The 18378-nt window shown below is 38.2% G+C and overlaps 1 protein-coding gene across 1 annotated transcript in view; it reads right to left on the minus strand.

Annotated features, from left to right (window-relative positions):
• Positions 1-18378, minus strand: part of SUDS3 (SDS3 homolog, SIN3A corepressor complex component) — a 34629-nt gene that overhangs the window by 7603 nt on the left and 8648 nt on the right. Inside the window, exons 6-10 of the mRNA XM_006266413.4 lie at positions 17522-17678; positions 7426-7521; positions 5406-5467; positions 3738-3759; positions 2827-2932 (exon numbers count right to left, since the gene is read on the minus strand). Coding sequence (XP_006266475.1) covers positions 2827-2932; positions 3738-3759; positions 5406-5467; positions 7426-7521; positions 17522-17678 — 443 coding nt within the window. The remainder of the gene's footprint in view (positions 1-2826; positions 2933-3737; positions 3760-5405; positions 5468-7425; positions 7522-17521; positions 17679-18378) is intronic.

Genomic DNA, 18378 nt, shown 5'->3' on the forward strand with positions numbered 1-18378 from the left:
AGCGCAAAAGCTAAATAAATAAAATTCAGTTATGATGGCCGTTAATAGACAAGGAACATCTCAAGGTAATCAAAACCCTCATTATCGTAACCCAGGCCTCTCTGTATGAAAAACCGACCGGACTGCCAATGAACAGAAAGCATTAGAGTTCACCTGAATGGAAAAAAATGGTGATTTTTGTACAATTATTAAATGCACAGTTTCCTATCACACAAAAAACCCAAACCAACTGTCCCTTTCTGATAAGGTCAGTGGCAGGGATGGAGAACACACTACCTTTTTACCACTTAAGACCACCTTGCTCAGACCCCATACATAGTGGTACATAGAAAAGCCTGATCTACACAGACAGCAGGGACTCAGTAACAGAAGTGGGCTGGTCAGGGAAGCAGGGGCTACCATGTCTATTAGGTTGATAAACATGGCTTTATCTCTGCAGCTATTCAATATCTTTAAGAAAAAAGGAGAAGAATGGACTAAGCCAAAATTGCCAGGGAATGCAAGCTAGCTTATAGGAAAAAAAAGGGGGGGGAAAAAAGAAAACCTCTAAAAAGCAGAACTCATCACGTTTTGCTCTTTTTTCAGTTTTTTTTTTTAACCAAATGAAAAAACAAAGAAGCAGACACTTAAAAGTAGTAGGAACCTTACTTTCTACTAACATATTGGACCCAAACACTGGCAAAATCCTCACTGAAAAGACTTCTTCACAAAAATCACTGGACTGTAGTACAAGCAACAAGCAGAGCACAAACCAAACCTAACGGAGAAGCATGCTGAAGGCAAGAGTGGTCACGAATAGAAGCTTCTCAGAAATTAAATTCTCTCTAGCTTGCCATACTACAAGCTCCTAAAAGTTAAAAGGTTTCACTGCAAGCAGTGTTTTAGGAGGAGGGGACAAAATGGCTGAGGTAAAATTATTTAAGTTATTCAATGCCCAGCTGCGATTCCTGCGACTAATTCTCCATTTTGTGAAATAAGTTTGCCAAATGCTGCTACAAGACCTCAGGGAGTCCATTTCTAGCCTTAAACATTCACTATTTTGAGATAATTGTCCTTTATGTCTGCTGTCAGGGGGAAGAAAAAGTAGTCACTTCTGAGCTGTCAGGTTTCATTATTTTTGGTGCATGCTAGCAGCTTCAGGTTTAATACGCATTTAAAAAAAAAAAAAGAGAGATTACCCTCCCACCACCAAGAGTTATTTTGTTATTTTAAAATATCAGCTACTTTGCAGAGGTACTATTACTATCAATCAAAACCTGAACAGGATTATTACAGCAAAGTGTAAAATAAAACACTTATCTTAAAACAGCACAGGACCCAGGAGAAGGGGAGGGGAAGACGGTAACAACCAGAAACCTTCACAATGAAACCCCACAACAAAAGAATGCAGCAAGATGAAAATATTTGTGCTAACGTGCCACATGTCCATGATTTAGGAAGTCCTCTCATGCTTTTGTGAAACTCCCCTGGGGTCAGTCATATACACCTTACTTTAAATTTGGTGGGAGTTTCCTGACTGAGAAGTGCAGAACTGAGCTCCTTGCTCTGAAAAATGATGTTATAGAAAGATGTTGTAATTGTGTTATAGTTCATGGATCCTTAAAAGTTCTGAGGTGTGAGTGACTAGAATCAACATACCCTAGTTTCAGAAACAGGGTGAAAGGATAGTAGTTTTAAATAAAACAAAAGGCAACAAAACAGCAAAAACACCCTAACAATTAAGAGCAGAAATAACTTAATTTAGTTTTGCAAATTCAAATTATTTTTTTTATATTGTTTACATCATAAAAACAGAATCCTTTAACAAAGATACATACCCTAAGATTCTGTGAAATAGTGTCAGGGAATTGGCAAAAATAAACTTAAGAAGTCTGTAAAACAACTGCTGTGCTAAATCAGGTACTTCCATTATAATCTCCCACCTAACAGCTGGAAAGAACAGGGCAGAAGTCTGACAGGAAAATGAACTGCATCTAGTGTGTCCAATTTTAATACAACTCATTTCATACCGTTCTTTCAGTGAGGTGGTTGAAATAGCTCAGAAAACCAAGAAAAGCTATCAACATATCAAACTATTCCCCAAACAATTAAATAGCCTTGCAAATTGCTTGCTATTTAAAAAGTAGATTGCTTCCTTGATTACTCACACTTGCATGTTTTATAATTTCATAGGATTAGGTTTAAGACTCATGGAGCTACCATCTTTGCAAAAAAACAAATAACCTCCTGATGTATCATGATGCTTCCCTAGCTACACACTCCTATAAAAATTAGAGAGAAATCAGATCATTATTTCTGAAGCTGGGTCTTATGTGTGGGTTTGATCTGTAAAGGTTATTTGCCTTTTGAATGAAAAATGTTTGTAATAACAACTTTGCTGGCAAGTAATTTTATCACACTCTGCCACCTTGTGGCACACACGCCATAAAACTCAAACACAAGAAACTGCTGTAACCCAGCTGGTTACATTACTACATTTGGATAACACTGAATTTCTCAGTGGTTAACTTTCCTAATAGTAGGGCTGCATGCTGTTAATGTTAGTTTCAACAGAAATGCTTGAGTAGTGTTGTAGTACATAAGAGACCCACAGATAAGCTTTATGCACTACCTATAAGCATCCTTCCACATGTCAATGTGCGCTAGCAAACATAGTCAAAGATGTATATAGAAAGCACATGCTTAGGTTGCTCAAGTGGCTAGAACCTGCTTAGGAAAACCTTGGCCCAAGATGCTTTTTCCAAAGCAGGTTCTTTGCACTACTTTTGTCTCTACATAGAGTGACCCTGGACTAACAGCAACAGCAAGGACTTCCCTAAGACCTACCATCTTTTATCATAGTAGAGTTTGCCATCTTCTATGCGGGCTTCAAACCGCTGTGCTGGAGATTCTGCAGGTGTAGCTGGCAGGTGCTCTGGAGAGGAAGGAGATGCTAAAACAGAAAAAAGACACAAAAAACCCAACCATATTGCATGTTCAGAGTAGCATGAGAACACTAATGGGTCTGTGATTATGCAGTCAAACCTGAGCTTCAAATATGTTAATACAAATTCACTAATTCAAGGAATGCAATATAAGCACAGGGAACTAGGGACTTAAATGTGTATTTCTGATCCGACATTTTCTCTTTGGCCAAGTCATTTAAAATCACTCTTTCCTAGGCCACAAGGTGGGGGTACTATCTATTTTCAAAACAGCTGCTACTAGGTTAGTTTGCAAAGAATTTTGAAGGGTAGGAGCATTATTGTTTCACCATGTGATCTTGGAATGAGCTTTTTCTATCTGATCTATTATGTAACTGAATGCATGAAAGAAAGATAAAATAAAGCCAGATAGTACACAACCAGACTACAGTAACTGTGCGCAGAAATAACTTGACTCATCTTCAGCCAAACTATGAAACACAAAGATCAAAAGCCAGCCTCCGAAATAGAGGGGGGTTTAGGCATCCTACCTATGTATGTAATGAAAGAGACTTCACCATCAAATTGCTTTTGTATGTTCTCATCTACACATTTAACAGACATCTGCACGATATGATTACACCCAAAAACAGGAGAAAGAAGGGACAAGACAGCACTTAAAAGAAGTAAAGCTGCGGCATTCACTCAAACAGATAGCTACTTAAAGAGAGACTGAAAGCTCCAGTTAAAAGACTGTACTTGTTGCAAACTTTTAGCAAATGTCACAAATGTATGCTAACAGGGGCATAAATATTACTATAATCATTCACTTACCTGGTCTCTTAGGTGATTTAAGCTACATAAAAAGAAGAACAAGGCACTTTTAGAAACTGGAGATACAACTTGTATCACAAAAGCACTAATGTGAAAAAGTAAATGAGACATAAGCACATCAAGGGAGAACATTACTTCAATGCCATATTACTTTCTATTTTTTTTCAGGTTATAAGTATTCAGAGCATAAGACTTAACAGTATACAAGACTCAAAGATCTAAATCATCAGAATCATGACACTAAAAACCTGGGAAATTAAGTTCTGCAGCTTCCTCTTGTCAAATAATTGACTCTTCAACTGCCCAGAAAACCAAGCCCCACCATTCTTTCAGTGTGTTCAAACCTAGCTTTGGAAAACAACTAACTGGTGGTGAGCAATTAATATTTAAAATCATTAAACTATCCTCATTGGTGAGAGAACTGAAAGCACACTTCAATCACTTTACACAGGTTTCCACAAGCCTCTTTCAGAATCCTGTATCTGGAATTGCCTGGAAATTTGTTCATCTAATCTAGTCCATCTAGAAAAGCTAAATCTTTTATATACAAAAGAATACACCTTTCTGGCTTTTAGAGAAATGTGCATAGAATAACAAACTAACAGCCAAGGTAAAGATGCAAATCTACAAGACTTGTATGCCGTCATCCCTACTTTATGGTTTAAAAGTGTGGACTACATATGCTAGGCACATCAAGAGACTGAACAGCTTTCACATAAGGTATCTGCTTAAGATCCTGAAAATAAAGTGGGAAGAAATAATACCAAACACAGATATTGGACCACACTGGACTGACACACTTAGAAATCACTATCAAAAAGAAGAGATTGTGATGGATTGTTTATGTCAAGAAAATGGGAGGAGACCATATCCCCAAGAATATTTTGTAGAGCAAGATTCAAGACCGCTCTAAAAAGTGGTTCTGTCATAGAAAGTGGCCCCATGATGTGTGCAAAAATTATATGAAGTAATTCAACATCAGCGTAGAAAGCTGGGAGAAGAGCACAGAATCCCATCCAAACTGGAGAGAACATCTGGCACTAGATCAAAGCTGCTTCATGTTGAGCTTCATCCAGAGAATCGAAGCAAAGTGAGAAAGAAGAAAGCAGCATGCTATAAACTTAGACTCCAACTCAGACAACGTATGGATCTGTGAAACTTGTAATAAAACTGTGTCGCTCATGAATTGGGCTTGCCAGCCACAAACTGATTCATCAGGCACCTGACTAGACCTCTTAGGTGTAACACCATGATCCAGACAATTGCTTACTACACCTTAATGCATCCATTCTGCCCCCTGTAAGCATTATGTAGAGTGAAATAGGGAAACCAAAGGTGTCTTGATTTTAAGCCCTGTGATGTAATGTAAGAATGCATCAGTGTCTATGCAGTCAGATGAAGGGCAAAGTCATTCAGATGCCTACTATTTGTTCTGATCAGAGTGGGCACTTAAAGAAAGTTTGTTAGAGACTATTACCATTTTTCATAGGTTCATTCTAACCTGTTAAAAGGAAAGGAAAGAACCAGAGTCTTGATACATCTCTAATCATGTTATTCCACTGTTTAACATGAGAAAGCCTACTTAAGAATGACGCAAAAAGAGTGGAATTAGACTCCAATTCTTTCAGTGAAGAATTTTACGTTTACCTAGATGAAGCCACTTCCTACCTTATTCAGCGTTCTGAGGTCCTCCATTATTTGTTCATCTGTTAACAGATAATTTAACTGGGGTAACCAGAATTAAGGTTCACATAAACAAGGTATTTTGGACTAGCAAAGGCAGAAGCCAAACAACCCAATGGCATCTCATTACAGCAGAACATGAATGGATAAAATGTCACAAGAATATCACCTAAAGCTATAGAATTCAAGCCTAGTTATAACAAGTGCATCACCAAGGCCTGTCACTGCTGGATACAAACACATACACTAAACCCATCTTAACCATTTCCACTATCAAAAATACTTTAGACAAAGACATTTACTTTCTCCGAATACAACAATTACTAATATGATCAGTCTTTTTCTCTTGCATTGTAACAGGGGAATACCTGCTGGCACATGAGCTGCAAGATACCGTCAGCCTTTTGCAACCCACATCTTGGGTACAAGCAGAGAAGAGAAAGAAAAAATCATTACATCTTAGGACAAAACAAAATATCAGCTGAATAACAATTAAAGAAGTATCATCTACTGGAAATATAGTCAGGATTCTTGTTGTTTATTAAAAACACCCACTTTAGAGTTCCAATGGAAATTTCTGCAGTTTAACAATCACATTTTCCTTTAACTCTTTCCTAGCGTCTTGATGTTTGAGTACTTGACCCAACAGCAAAAATAAACTGTTGTAGCCCAAAGAGATTTTTTTATTTTTATTTTTCCAGCTGAAGCCTTAGGTTTTACTTCTAAAGCTGAAAAGTAAAAGTATTCAGACAGACTTGTTATTTTTTAAGCAACTGCACTTTAAAAGGCATGTGCTTAAAGGCTGACAACACTTTGAAGATCCTGGCTCTGACAGGATCTTTGTTATACTCTGTTTCTTATAGTACTGATGAAACAATCAAGCAAGAGACTCTTGACTCTTTTACGTATATTAAGCTTTTCCCTGCTGAAGAATTCAGATAGACAGGCAAAGTTTAACTTGGAAAAGACAGTTTTACGAGCCAATTTCTGCAGCAGTTGAGAACTTGTGCTAGATATTACTGAGTGATGGCAAATAAGAGATCCCATTTAACAATTTTTTAAAGGAATGTTCTACAGGACCAGTCAGTTTAAAATAAGGCTGGAGATTCCTTCTATCATAGTGAACTAGGGTCAGACATTCAGTGCACAGTTGGCCAGCGACAATATATAAAGATTATAAATCAATCCCCAAAGATACAAGATAGACTCAATAGGTTAAAATAGTAGAACTGGAGTTCTGCTCTCTGGAAAACAAACATCCCTGGCCTTCCCTTCCAGTTGATTTAAATATGCAGATAAGTGGTCATGGCTGCAAGGGAGCTATGCAAGTATTTCGATAGATTACAGTACCTGCAGAATAAAAGGCAACATACAAAAGAAATTTACGTACATGTCATTTCTGTTTCCTTTGTATTGTTGCATGGAAAAAAAAAAGGTTTTTCTTTTTTTTGTTCATGTATCAAATCTTGCTTTCCTATATGACTCTGTGGAAAAGCAACAATGTGAAGTGGCAGTTCTGAGCTGCCATCTGAAGGGGAAAGCTAGTTAAATCTAACCAACAGGTCTTTCCTAGCAGCTGCTGGTGGTGACTTATTTGAATCACAGCCTTTTGCTCTCATTTGAAGCCAAAAGAATCTATCAATGGAATTAAGCACCAAAATACATTTTAAAAGTTTTCCTTTTTATAAAAAATAAGGAAAGTTCATATCAGAAATTACAATCTATTTTTTCCTGACAATAACCAAATTAAGTCAACCTATCGTACTTTAAAAGTTGGACTGAAATACCAGCTTTTGATTGGACCTCAAAAAACCAGTCTTGTTATAACATGTTATACCTCACAAGATTACATTTTAGAATTCCCTACACAGGCAGATTAAGTCAGGTCCCTAAAATAACATTTTTACTTTCTTTGTGTGTCATGACACTAAGGTACTGTGCCCACTGTGCATTTCACCAGCACAGAGTATACTAGCTGTCTACCAATTCTGTAAGACAAGGATATCAGGGGCAGGTTTCCTCCTCTTGTCTGGGATAGGAACAGGATCGTTTGGTCGCCGCCTCAATTTTCTCGTCATGATAGGCTTCACTTCCATAGAATCTGTAGGAAAAAAGATGGATAGCTGATGGTTAAGACCACAAAGATTCTAAAAAGAAAGATAAGGAAAGCTGAGAAGGTATCAGCAAGTTCCCATACAATACAAAAAAGGAAAACAATCTCTCTTTCATAGAGAGGATTTCTCTATTGCAATTGTCCGCACTCACTATACTGAGACTAGAAGAATGCAGGGTAGATCTGCATCTTATAGACTGACCAACGTATAATATATTATCACAAGCTTTCATTAGCTAATACTCACTTAATCAAATGTCACATCTGACAAAATGGGCTTCAGCTCACGAGAAGCTTGTGCTATGTAACTACTTTGGTGTATCTCTATACTGAGGCTGCCAACAGAATTGCCAAAATTCCTCAGGGTATCAGTAAGAAATTGAGTTAAATGCAGCATTGTGACATCATGATGACAGCTATGCCACATCAGGCAATTATTTTTTTAGAAGCTATAATAAGGAGATTTTTGTTAGATACCGTTAAATGCAGTAATGTGCTACTTTAAAATCTCAGGACAAAACGACTTTTGTGACAGTAAGTACAAAAACACCTGCTCTGAACCAGAGATTTTTCTGGACTTGTTTATAAAATCTCTTGAACCAACAAAATATTAATTAATATTTTAAACAGGTTTCCAGCCAACAAGTCACTGGTATTTCTTTTTTATTACTGGGAAAGAATTACATTGGGAGCACATGGAAAAATTAGGGAATGCAAGGCCAATAAAACTTTGTTCAGGTCATCTAAAATTCACAGAAAGCATTTAATTCCAGAAGATCAAGGTTCACCAAACTAGCAAAGTTCACATTATTTGCCACTCACCTACACTCACAGAAATGGAACATAAACATTTTGGCACAGAACGGGAAAAAATATATCTATCCAGCTGAAATGGCAAGAGGAATTTAAGTATGAATAACTACTTGATTTGGGATTTGGCTAGGAGTCCAGAGCTAATCTTAAATGAACGATTTAATTCAAACAACTCTGATCATGTCAACCCAAAATATGTATAGATGCCCTGATTCAGAAGGAGGGAGACTACAGAAACACTATACCACTGAGGACAGAGACCAAATCTGCCTCACAGAGTGAATTCTTTGAGCAATGTATAGCTTCTGTTGTTAGTTTCCAAATGGAGCTTCAACCAGTTGGTTTTGATCAGAACAAAGATTTTCACAATCAATGACAAAGAGCAAGACAGAGAAAAAAGCCCTCTGGGTAAAAATCTCTTCCTTCTTTATCCCACCCAAGTACTATACTTTGTCCCAAGTGAGATCTCTCAGCACTGCAAATAAAAATGATGCACCTCACATTCTGTATTTTTCCAGTATGCTTAATGAGCATTTCTAAAGGGAATCAAATTAAACCCTACACAAAAGAGTAGAAAACTGAAATATGCTAGACTTCAGTTCAAGACCTGCATTCAAACAAGAGGAAGAGTACTATAGTTTATCAAATGCCACCTATGAAGCAGAAGCTCAACATGCTTTTGAAAAAGAACACCAGTATGGGCTATTCTTAACCAGTATGATGACTAATGAGCATGTCAGAGTATTATCCAATTGCCCAAAATTAATAAGCTTTGGAAATTGTAATAAGATGGAAAAACTTTCAAAATTCTACCTAAGTACATCTACTTCTTTGGTTAAATTGCTTTCAATTTAACAATTACATAAAAGTATAAGTATTTAAGCACAGAGGCTGAGGTTTTCTAAGCTACTTAGGGGATTCAACCACAACTTTCATGGATATTAATGCAAGTTGTATGACTAGATTCCCTGTCCCCCTTAGTTCTGCACATCTTAATGTAGGCAGCTAACAGAAGTACTCAAGATTTCAAGTAGCACGTGATGAAATCCAGGATGAGAACACTTATTTGTGTTTGCATGACATATTTACAATCACATGCAAACTTTGCCCAAGTTAAATGTAGGCAGCTACATTAGACACTCAAGCCTAGTTACTATGGAAGTTATAAGGACGCTCTTATTTGAATACTGTGCTTAATCCTGTCAAAGTAACAGCTTGTGGACAAGACCTGGAGACCTAACTGTAAAAAAAGATTTCTTACTGTGGACAAATGGTTCAGATGACACACAAAACTATGCTCTAAAGGACGTAACACTTATGTGTCTTCCTGCAAATGACTACAGGATGTAAAAGGTTTGTGTTGTGCAACATGGATGCCTGGCACAATGATGGGAAAGTATGTATCATGGAAGCTCATTTATGAATATGGATGTCTAAATGAAAATTGACTTAACTGGGAGTATTTCAGTAGTTTAAATGCTCATATTCTTGTTACAAAGAAGCCAACAACATGATCCAGTCAGCACCACTAAGTCCTCACCTTAAGTACGGCTTCCAATTCTGGGTCCCACACTTCAAGAAGGATGTGGACACACTGGAAAGAGTTCAATGCAGAGCAAACTATATGACTAGGGACCTGGAAAGCAAGATTTATGAGGAAAGGATGAAAGAATTGGGATTATTTAGTCTGGAGAAGAGAAAACTGAGAAGGGATTTAATAATAGTCCTCAAACACCTGAAACGCAATTATAGAAAGGATGAAAATGGGCTTTTTCTGTGCCCATAGAAGGCAGGACTAGGAGCAGTGGCCTCAAGCTGCAACAAAGGAAATTTAAATTGGAGACTAGGAGAAAAAGTAGACTCAAACACCCTAATTATGAGGGCAGTCAATGGTCAAGCACTGGACCAGGTTACATAAAGAAGTTGTGAAATCTCCATCCTTATATATTTTCAAGAGCAGATTAGACAGACACTTGGCTGGGGTGATGCTTCTTTGAGCAGGGGGCTGGACTAGATAACCTTGTGAAGTCCCTACCAGTTCAACTTTCCTATAGTTCTATGATCATGTATAAAGTTTGTTACAGATGTTCTTAAGTAATTAACTCAAATGGCTTCCCATAATTATACAGCTCTTAATATACTGACATTTCAGACATATCTTCAAATAAGCCTAAAATTGTACCCACGGTAGCTTTCCCCTGTTGATGCAACGTCTCTCGCTTTATCCAGATGCTGAAATCCTATAACATGTTCAAAACAGCTCAGATTAAACTTCCCTTTCCCTCAAGGGTGAGCAAGGATCACCATGGCACACATCAAAGCAACTGTTACTGCAGTAAAAGCAACAAATAAAGTTGCATTCACTGATGGGCTGACTGCAAAAAGAAATCTCATCTCTGACTGAATCCTGATTTTGAAAACATTAACATTAACATTAAAGGCCCTCCAGACACTGCACATAAGTTATGTTATGCGAGATGCATTCCGTTCATTAATTATGACTAATATATGTAAACATCGCAATGGAAAGGTTAAAAGCAGTCATTCAGGAAGATATGCAGCCACAGCAAGTTGAGGTTTAAAAAGTTTTAATCTTAATTTTGACTCGAATCTGGAATTTATACTGCTTGAAATGGAGAGAAAAATCAGAATGATGTCATCCTCCTGCTTTCATCATCATCTTGGTACTTCAATTTTAGCAAGTTAGCAGATACAAAGTTATACTGAAGTGAGTTCAGAGTCGCTTACTTCTTAACCTAAGACATTTTTTTAAAGAGCTTGCACATTCTTAAATGAAGACCTACCCAAAACCTATATTTGAAAACCCATGAAAACCTCTGAAATGCAGCAACAACACAAATATATCATGAAACCTTTGGTAATGAGTGGTTGGAACATAGGATTTCTACCTCTGGCTAAAACAGGGCACATCCATGAAGAGCAAACTATCTTCTAGTGCTAAAGGGGAAGCAAGCAAACTACTCCAAATGATAAAATGATTTGCTATGGTGGAAAAAAAAGAAGAAGAAATTTTAGGAATTTTCTGGAAATTTTACATTTTATTAACATCACATTCTCAAGGCATCGAAGTGCTTGTTGGAGAACTTCTACTGAAGGACTAATGTTGTCCAGCCCAAACCTGCTTAACATTCAAGAACTATTGAAATAAGAGGCCAGAGACATGATGTGTAGACCACTTTAAAGCACATTTTACTGAGCTATTTATTTCCTTATGAGTAAGCCTCCTCTCAGTATCATCCTGAGTTATTCTTATAGATAACTTTTCCCCAAAAATTTTAGGATGCAAGTTAACCCATCCCCTTGGAGTAAAAACTTGGAGATCCTTAGATAAAAGTAATCTAGCAGTACTGAGTTTGAGTTAAGTTTTGGCTAGGCACTGTGGACTGAAATGTATGCTGACTCACCTAACAAAGCCAACAAGTTCAAACAAAACAATACCGATGCCTAAATTCTATCAAAAAATAGTCCCATTCAGTTTGACTTCATAAGACATATACTACAAATGTATGGTCTGACCAACTGTACTTCCAGTTCCACAAAGCAATGAAAATCCGAAAGACAGTGTTAACATAAAATGCACCCTTTTACTCCAAGCTTTTAAAAAAAATAAAAATAAATAAATCAATAAAAATAAATCAAGCTTTAGATGCATGGTTCTCAACCTTTTTGATTTGAGGCATACCTGGACAGACTTGAGGTACCCTTCACAAACATGCCAATTCTGAGTTTTCACTTTTTTGGTTTTTTGAGCACAGAAAAATAATAGAGCAATTTTTCTTTTGCAAAGAACTCAGAAAGACTACAATTATGGATCTCCATTTGAAATCTCTGAGTTTATCTTGTGAATCATGTTCACAAACGTAACAGGGCTAATAGAGTAGCACTCCATGGCACCCTTGAAAGGATCTCAAGGTACCAAGGTTGAGAACGACTGCTTTCGATTATGAGTACTTTTTCTTAGTCAAGAAAGCTAAGAATTTCACTTAAATCTGTCTTATCTTCTGGACTTGAAGTTGGCATGTGCCTTTATTCTCTTCCAACTACTGCACAGCTAATTTTTGCCCCCACATTTTGCTAACAGCAACCTAACTGCCCCATATCCTGGACACAATTTCACAAGTAAACACAAAATTAAAAACTTTAAAAATAATTAACAACCACAAAAAATAAGAAAAAAAATGTATCACCTCTTGAAAATTACAACATCTATTTAAGTTTGCTGCCTTTACCATGCATTGTAGGAAGTCCATCTTCATCCCAACTTACTACTTTGAAGTAATTATAAACATGAAGCTATATTTCTTCTGTAGGTGGTCTAATTTTATACTCATCAGATTTAGAACCTACACTGAAAACTGTAACTTCAGATCAATGACTTCTCTTTATAAAAACAAAGAAAAGCAATCCCCCCCAACCCCCACAAACTACTGCAAATTCAGATGACTTTGGAGCCAAAAATTGCATGGAGATGTATTGTTAGATCACATGCAATGAAACCATGAGATTTAGAGAAAGCTTATCTGGAATGATAACCCAACTAAATGCATTCCTGGGATTTCTCCAAGAAATTCACCAGTTAATATTGAGAAAGTTGAGAGACAGTAGGGTTTTATTTATTATTTGTATCATAATGCTTAGGAGCCAACCAAACCCAAAAACCACAATTAAAAAAACACCCAGCTGAGAGAACAGTCTACTTTGTTTTATGCATAATGAACCTTTCAGGGTAACTAATACTACACATATGTACTGGAATTGGATCATTTCCATATCCCCCCCCCCCCCCCCAACAAATTATGTATGTGTTTCATGAGTAAATATCCCCAGTCTTACCAAAACTGCATGTTTTCATTAATTTACTCGCTTTTTCTTCAGATTTCTGTCTCATCTACATTCTGGATATTGTATTGTGTTCTAGTGCTCTTTGCAAATGAAATCTTAATTATATGGGTTTGTCAGCCTAAGTCGCTCGTTGAATTAATATTCTAGTCTATGTAATGTTTCTCAGCATGGAATGCAGGTGCCTCATTTCAGAGTAACTTATTCACTGTAGCTGGTATCCATAACCAAATAATGTTCCTTTAAACTTATCTCGGCAGACTTAATTACAAAAGCAGTTCTTATTAAATTAATATTGGCTATGGGAATTTGTTTAATACATTGTTTTTCTAATGAAATGCATGAAACTCTGGACCGATGACATAACTGACATCACAACACATAAATGAGATTTCCTCCTCCCTTGGAATGAACAGGAGCAAGATGGCCCAATGTCACACTTAAGATTTTGCAAAATAGGAAACAAGTTGAGCAATCTCAAAAGGCAACAAAAGAGCAACCCAGTTTTTTGAAGCTTCTGTTTTAAGTCATTCTATCACACTATAGATTAATTGAAAGCTGATTCTTCCACTGAAAGCAGGCTGCAGCAGCCATGCCAGCACATTTGCCTATCGTTTTGCAGACTATTATGACTCAAATCTTGCAATCTGTATTCTTAAAGACATGTATCCTTAGAGCAACAAGACAGATGGATAGGTAAGCATTTTTCAGGCCAAAAGAGATCAAGAGTAGACCTCCAACTGATCACATTAACAGTAACTTGTAACTTCAGGTAATCAGTGTTAAAACTTGGTTAAACACAATGCTTCCTGCATCAGTAAGTTTGCTTCCACAAGACTGGGCCTACTTATGAGAAGCACAGGTCAGAAAATGCAAGCTGTGTCCATGTGTGGCAATACCTTTTTGGAACCCTTATCAAGATTTTAGATAGGGGTGCACCAATAAAGATTTTTTGAGCTGATACTTATGGCCAATTATTGACCAGCCATATCAGTTGATACTGATTCGATTGCTGATATGCAGCCTGGCAAATTGAAGAACAGCATTTGGCCGGTAAATCTGTTGTGGGGAAGGGGCATAGAGGGGTGTGTAGATTGAGACTCCCATGGTGAGGGAGGGAGTGGGGCTGGGGCAGACACTTCTCAGTGAAAGTAGGGCGGGGTGCGGGATGGAGTCAATTGCCAACAATATCAATTTTCCTTTTATCGTCGCTGATATGATATGCACCTCTATGGTGCAACTCTAATTTTGTGGTGATATTTCAGTTCAGGACAAGGTGCTCATGAGGCCAGGGTTAGACTAAGCAGGCTGTACAAAGTCATCAGCATTCCTAAATCTATCTACATGCATTTCACATCTTAATTCTGTATGTTACTGAAATATTAAGTCTCTTGTGCAAAAATTATGAAGTGAAAATATAAAAGGCATCATAGACAGATCTCAGCAACACAGCCAATGCTGTCTGTTAATAAGGTGAGGGAGTTGCTCTTTATTAGAAAAGACCTTTAGTCCAATATCACAGCAGCACCATCTGTGAAGTAAGCTAATTATCCTTCTACCTGCCTTTATTGTGTCAGTTATTACCTTGGCTATGCTTGCTGCACCTAGGATACTAATTGGCTCCATGAAAGAAATGCCTCCACTTACTGCCCATTTCCCAGAGCCTGGACACAAATGCATTTCTCCTAATCTATTTTATTGGCTTTCAATTGCATTTTTCAACCTTTATTGTTTGCCTCTATTCGGCTTTTTTAACATCTGTTACTGAAGAACTCAGAAAGCAAGTTAAACCCTGGCATTATTGATTAAGTCAATAGTGTGGCACATATCAACAGTTTTACTGCCAAACCGTAACTGCTAAAGAAATCCTTTTTCCTGAAGATGGTGGTGGTCATAGAATGACACTTCACACCAACCTAACGGAAAAACAGGAACATCTCATGTGTGATTGCTAGAAGAATAGTGACAAGGATAGCTGAAATGCATCAGTTCCAATTGCCACCACCATAGTATAGGAAAATGATGAGGGAAGCCATGATCAGTTAACTACATTTAGTAGATCTGCGCCGATACACTGATCCATATTGTATCAACATCGATAATAGGAAAACTGACATTATCAGCAATCGGATTGTTTTGCCTAATGTGGCCAATAATGTCATCCATAAATGCTGTGTGCACGTGAGCAGCCACAGCATGCATGCGGTGAGAAGTGCAGCACCTGGCTGGTAAGTTCATTGTGGGGGAAGCGGCAGGACAAATCGAGGCCCATGTGGTGAGGGAGGGAGTGTGGCAGGGGCAGGTGCTATACAGCCAGGGTGGGGTAGGGGAAGGCAAGTGAGGCACATGCCCCCCAGATCTGTGCACATGGCAAGGGCAGGCTGCCATTGTGAACAAGTGGCTGGGGCTGCTCCAGCCTCTTCTTGGTGGCTGTGCTCAGGCCAGGCAGGGCAGAACAGGCAGTGGTGGTGGGTCTACAGGGGAGCTAGAGGCACCCCAAAATTCACTGCATCTCTAGCCCCACCCTCCCCATAGCCCTGCCATCACCTGGCCCGCCACACCCAGCCCAAGCGCAGCCGCCGAGAAGAGGCTGGAGCAGAACTGACCCTGAGCGCGCAGCAGCAGCTTGCCCTTACCCCGTGCATAGATCCGGGGGGCACATACTACCCTGGGGGTGCGCACAGTGGCAGGAGCTGCTCCCCTGCCCCTCCTGGACAAGCTGCCAGCTCCATCCTGCACCCTGCCCCACTCCAGCTGGGCAGCACCTGCCCCACCCCCACACACTCCCTCACCACAGAGGCCTCAATCTGCCCCCTGCCATGCTCCTTCCCCCCCACCCCACAACAGACTTACCAGGAGGATGCTGATCTCCAAGCTGCTATGCTGCATATTGGCAATCGTATTAATATCAGCCGATATGGCTAGTCAATAATTGGCTATAGGTATCGGCCCAAAAAATCTTTATCAGCGCACCTCTAACATTTAGAGAAAATAATCATTGTGCATCTTATTTAGTACATTCTAACATGCAAAAACCACTGTTTTAAGACATACTTACAACAGTGAAGAGCCAACTGCAGGGACTTTACTTGCTTTACTGCTGCTTGTGGCATGTGAGTGCTATTGAAATAAGTATTCAAGTAAGGAAGCTGTGGTCTGCATACCTATACCGTACACTATTAGCAGACAGTCTGTCAGATCAGACAGCTTGCAAATAATTTGCATTGTATGCTAACGGTTAAAATAAAAGAGCATCTCTCCAGAGTATAACTGATAAAGCAGTATATCGAAGGCAAAAGAAATAATTCTTGAGATACATAACACAGGTAAGCATATTTTAATTTAAAAGGAAAGAAAACATTATTGCCCCAGAGCCTTTTTTTTTTTTTTTAAACTTCATCCTGCTTCCTTTTGTACACAGGCTGAAAAAGTCACGATTTCTCTCTATACATTCTGATCTCTGATTATTGCATAAGTCCTGCTACTGAAATAAAAGTTTCACGTGCTTCTTTCAGAGATGACAGGAAAGAATTCTGACCAGGCAAGTATAAAAATGGCACAGCCTCACTACAAAACCACCACCACTTCTCACCCCTGGTACAGAAATTGACATGGATGCCATACAGTGCCCTAGTAACACTTGTAATAATTTCTGTACCATTTCACCCACTAAAATGGTGAAAGCCATTAAAAAAATTCTCTTCTGTGATGTTCCCAAATGATTTTTAATCAAGTAATCCCTAGACTTCTACCTAAATAGCTTCTTTAGATGAAGTTACAAGGTGACTATGCCATGAAATAGCACAACAGCACTAGTAGGAACACATGGCACAGCTCTGGAACATGTTCCAGAACCAATTCTATGCACTTCCAATAGAGAAGTTTAAGACCACAGAGGTAATGTTCAAGAGTGCCTACAGAATCCCTTAAAATTAAGCCATATAATCCAATTAGTTTAAAGATACTACAATTCTTAACCTTGTTAGTTTTAGTAACTGATAAAAGACCACGAAACAAAAATGAAGTTTCTTTGAAAGTGTTTAGGTCTTCTTTTTTTGAAGGAAAAAAGAAACTATTAGAAGACAGTATCTTATTTTTTATTCCTTCTTAATTTACATGTTGGCCATGCTGGCCCAGACCAAGGACCTTTACACTGAAATACTTTGCCCACTAAAAAGCCAAGAATTAGTGTTCTAAAAACAAACATGTAGAGAACTTAAAAACCCACATTCTGCCTACCCATAGTGTACTGGCTTCACCACTTTGAAACTGACTTAAAGAAAATGCAGAATAACAGATTCTTATTTTGTTTTACCTCCTGTTAGCTCCATGGTTAGCTTTTCATTCTCAATCATCTTCTTTTTCTCTTCTAACTCAGCAATCAGATTTTCTTTCAGCTCAATTTTCTTATCTTCAAACTCCTTCACTGCAGCCTTCTTCTCCTTGATATAGTTTCTCTCTACCTGCTCTGTCTAAGGCAAGCCAACAAGAAAACAGTAATGGGTAAGAAACAAAAGCAACATCAGGAGGTATATGGCAGCTGAAAAGGGGGCTGATGCTAACAAAAGATGTTTCTTTGGCTGCCATATCCCAGAGTATGGATACGTTATATTTCTAAAGTGTGCCAGCATTTAAATGATCAAATGAAAATATGTAAAACTAAGCAGAGAGCTCGGTGTGATCAGCGTTAAAAACAATTTTCATTTATGCTTCCTAATATCTCAAAGCTCTAACCAACTATCCTCAAAACAGGAATAGTTTACAATTAAGAAAAAAGGTTTTTTGGTAGTCAGTCGTAAGCTTAAAGGACTGTTTATGGTTTTTTTGTGGTTCAGTCTTAAAATTAAAAAAAAATAGTGTTCAGCAACTACTCCAAAGTAACATTAAAGAGAAGTTTATAGGTGAGATACAGTACAGTACCCAATTTTAAATGATGGAAAATAGGGGTGTGCAAAGTGGGCCCTATTCAATTTGGATTCGGCCTGAATCAGGGACAGCGATTTGTTTATTTGGCTACGCCAGACAAGAAAGCTGATATTTTTAACAGTTTCTTTGCCTCTGTTTTCTTGAACAGGGACCAGGATATCCCACCTACCAGAGGTAGGGACAATCTTGGGGATAGCTCTGTCAGGCCTTTAGTCAGTGCAGATGTAGTTAGGGATCTTCTGGAAG

Source organism: Alligator mississippiensis, chromosome 10 (assembly GCF_030867095.1).
Source record: "Alligator mississippiensis isolate rAllMis1 chromosome 10, rAllMis1, whole genome shotgun sequence".
Taxonomy (NCBI): Eukaryota; Metazoa; Chordata; order Crocodylia; family Alligatoridae; genus Alligator; species Alligator mississippiensis.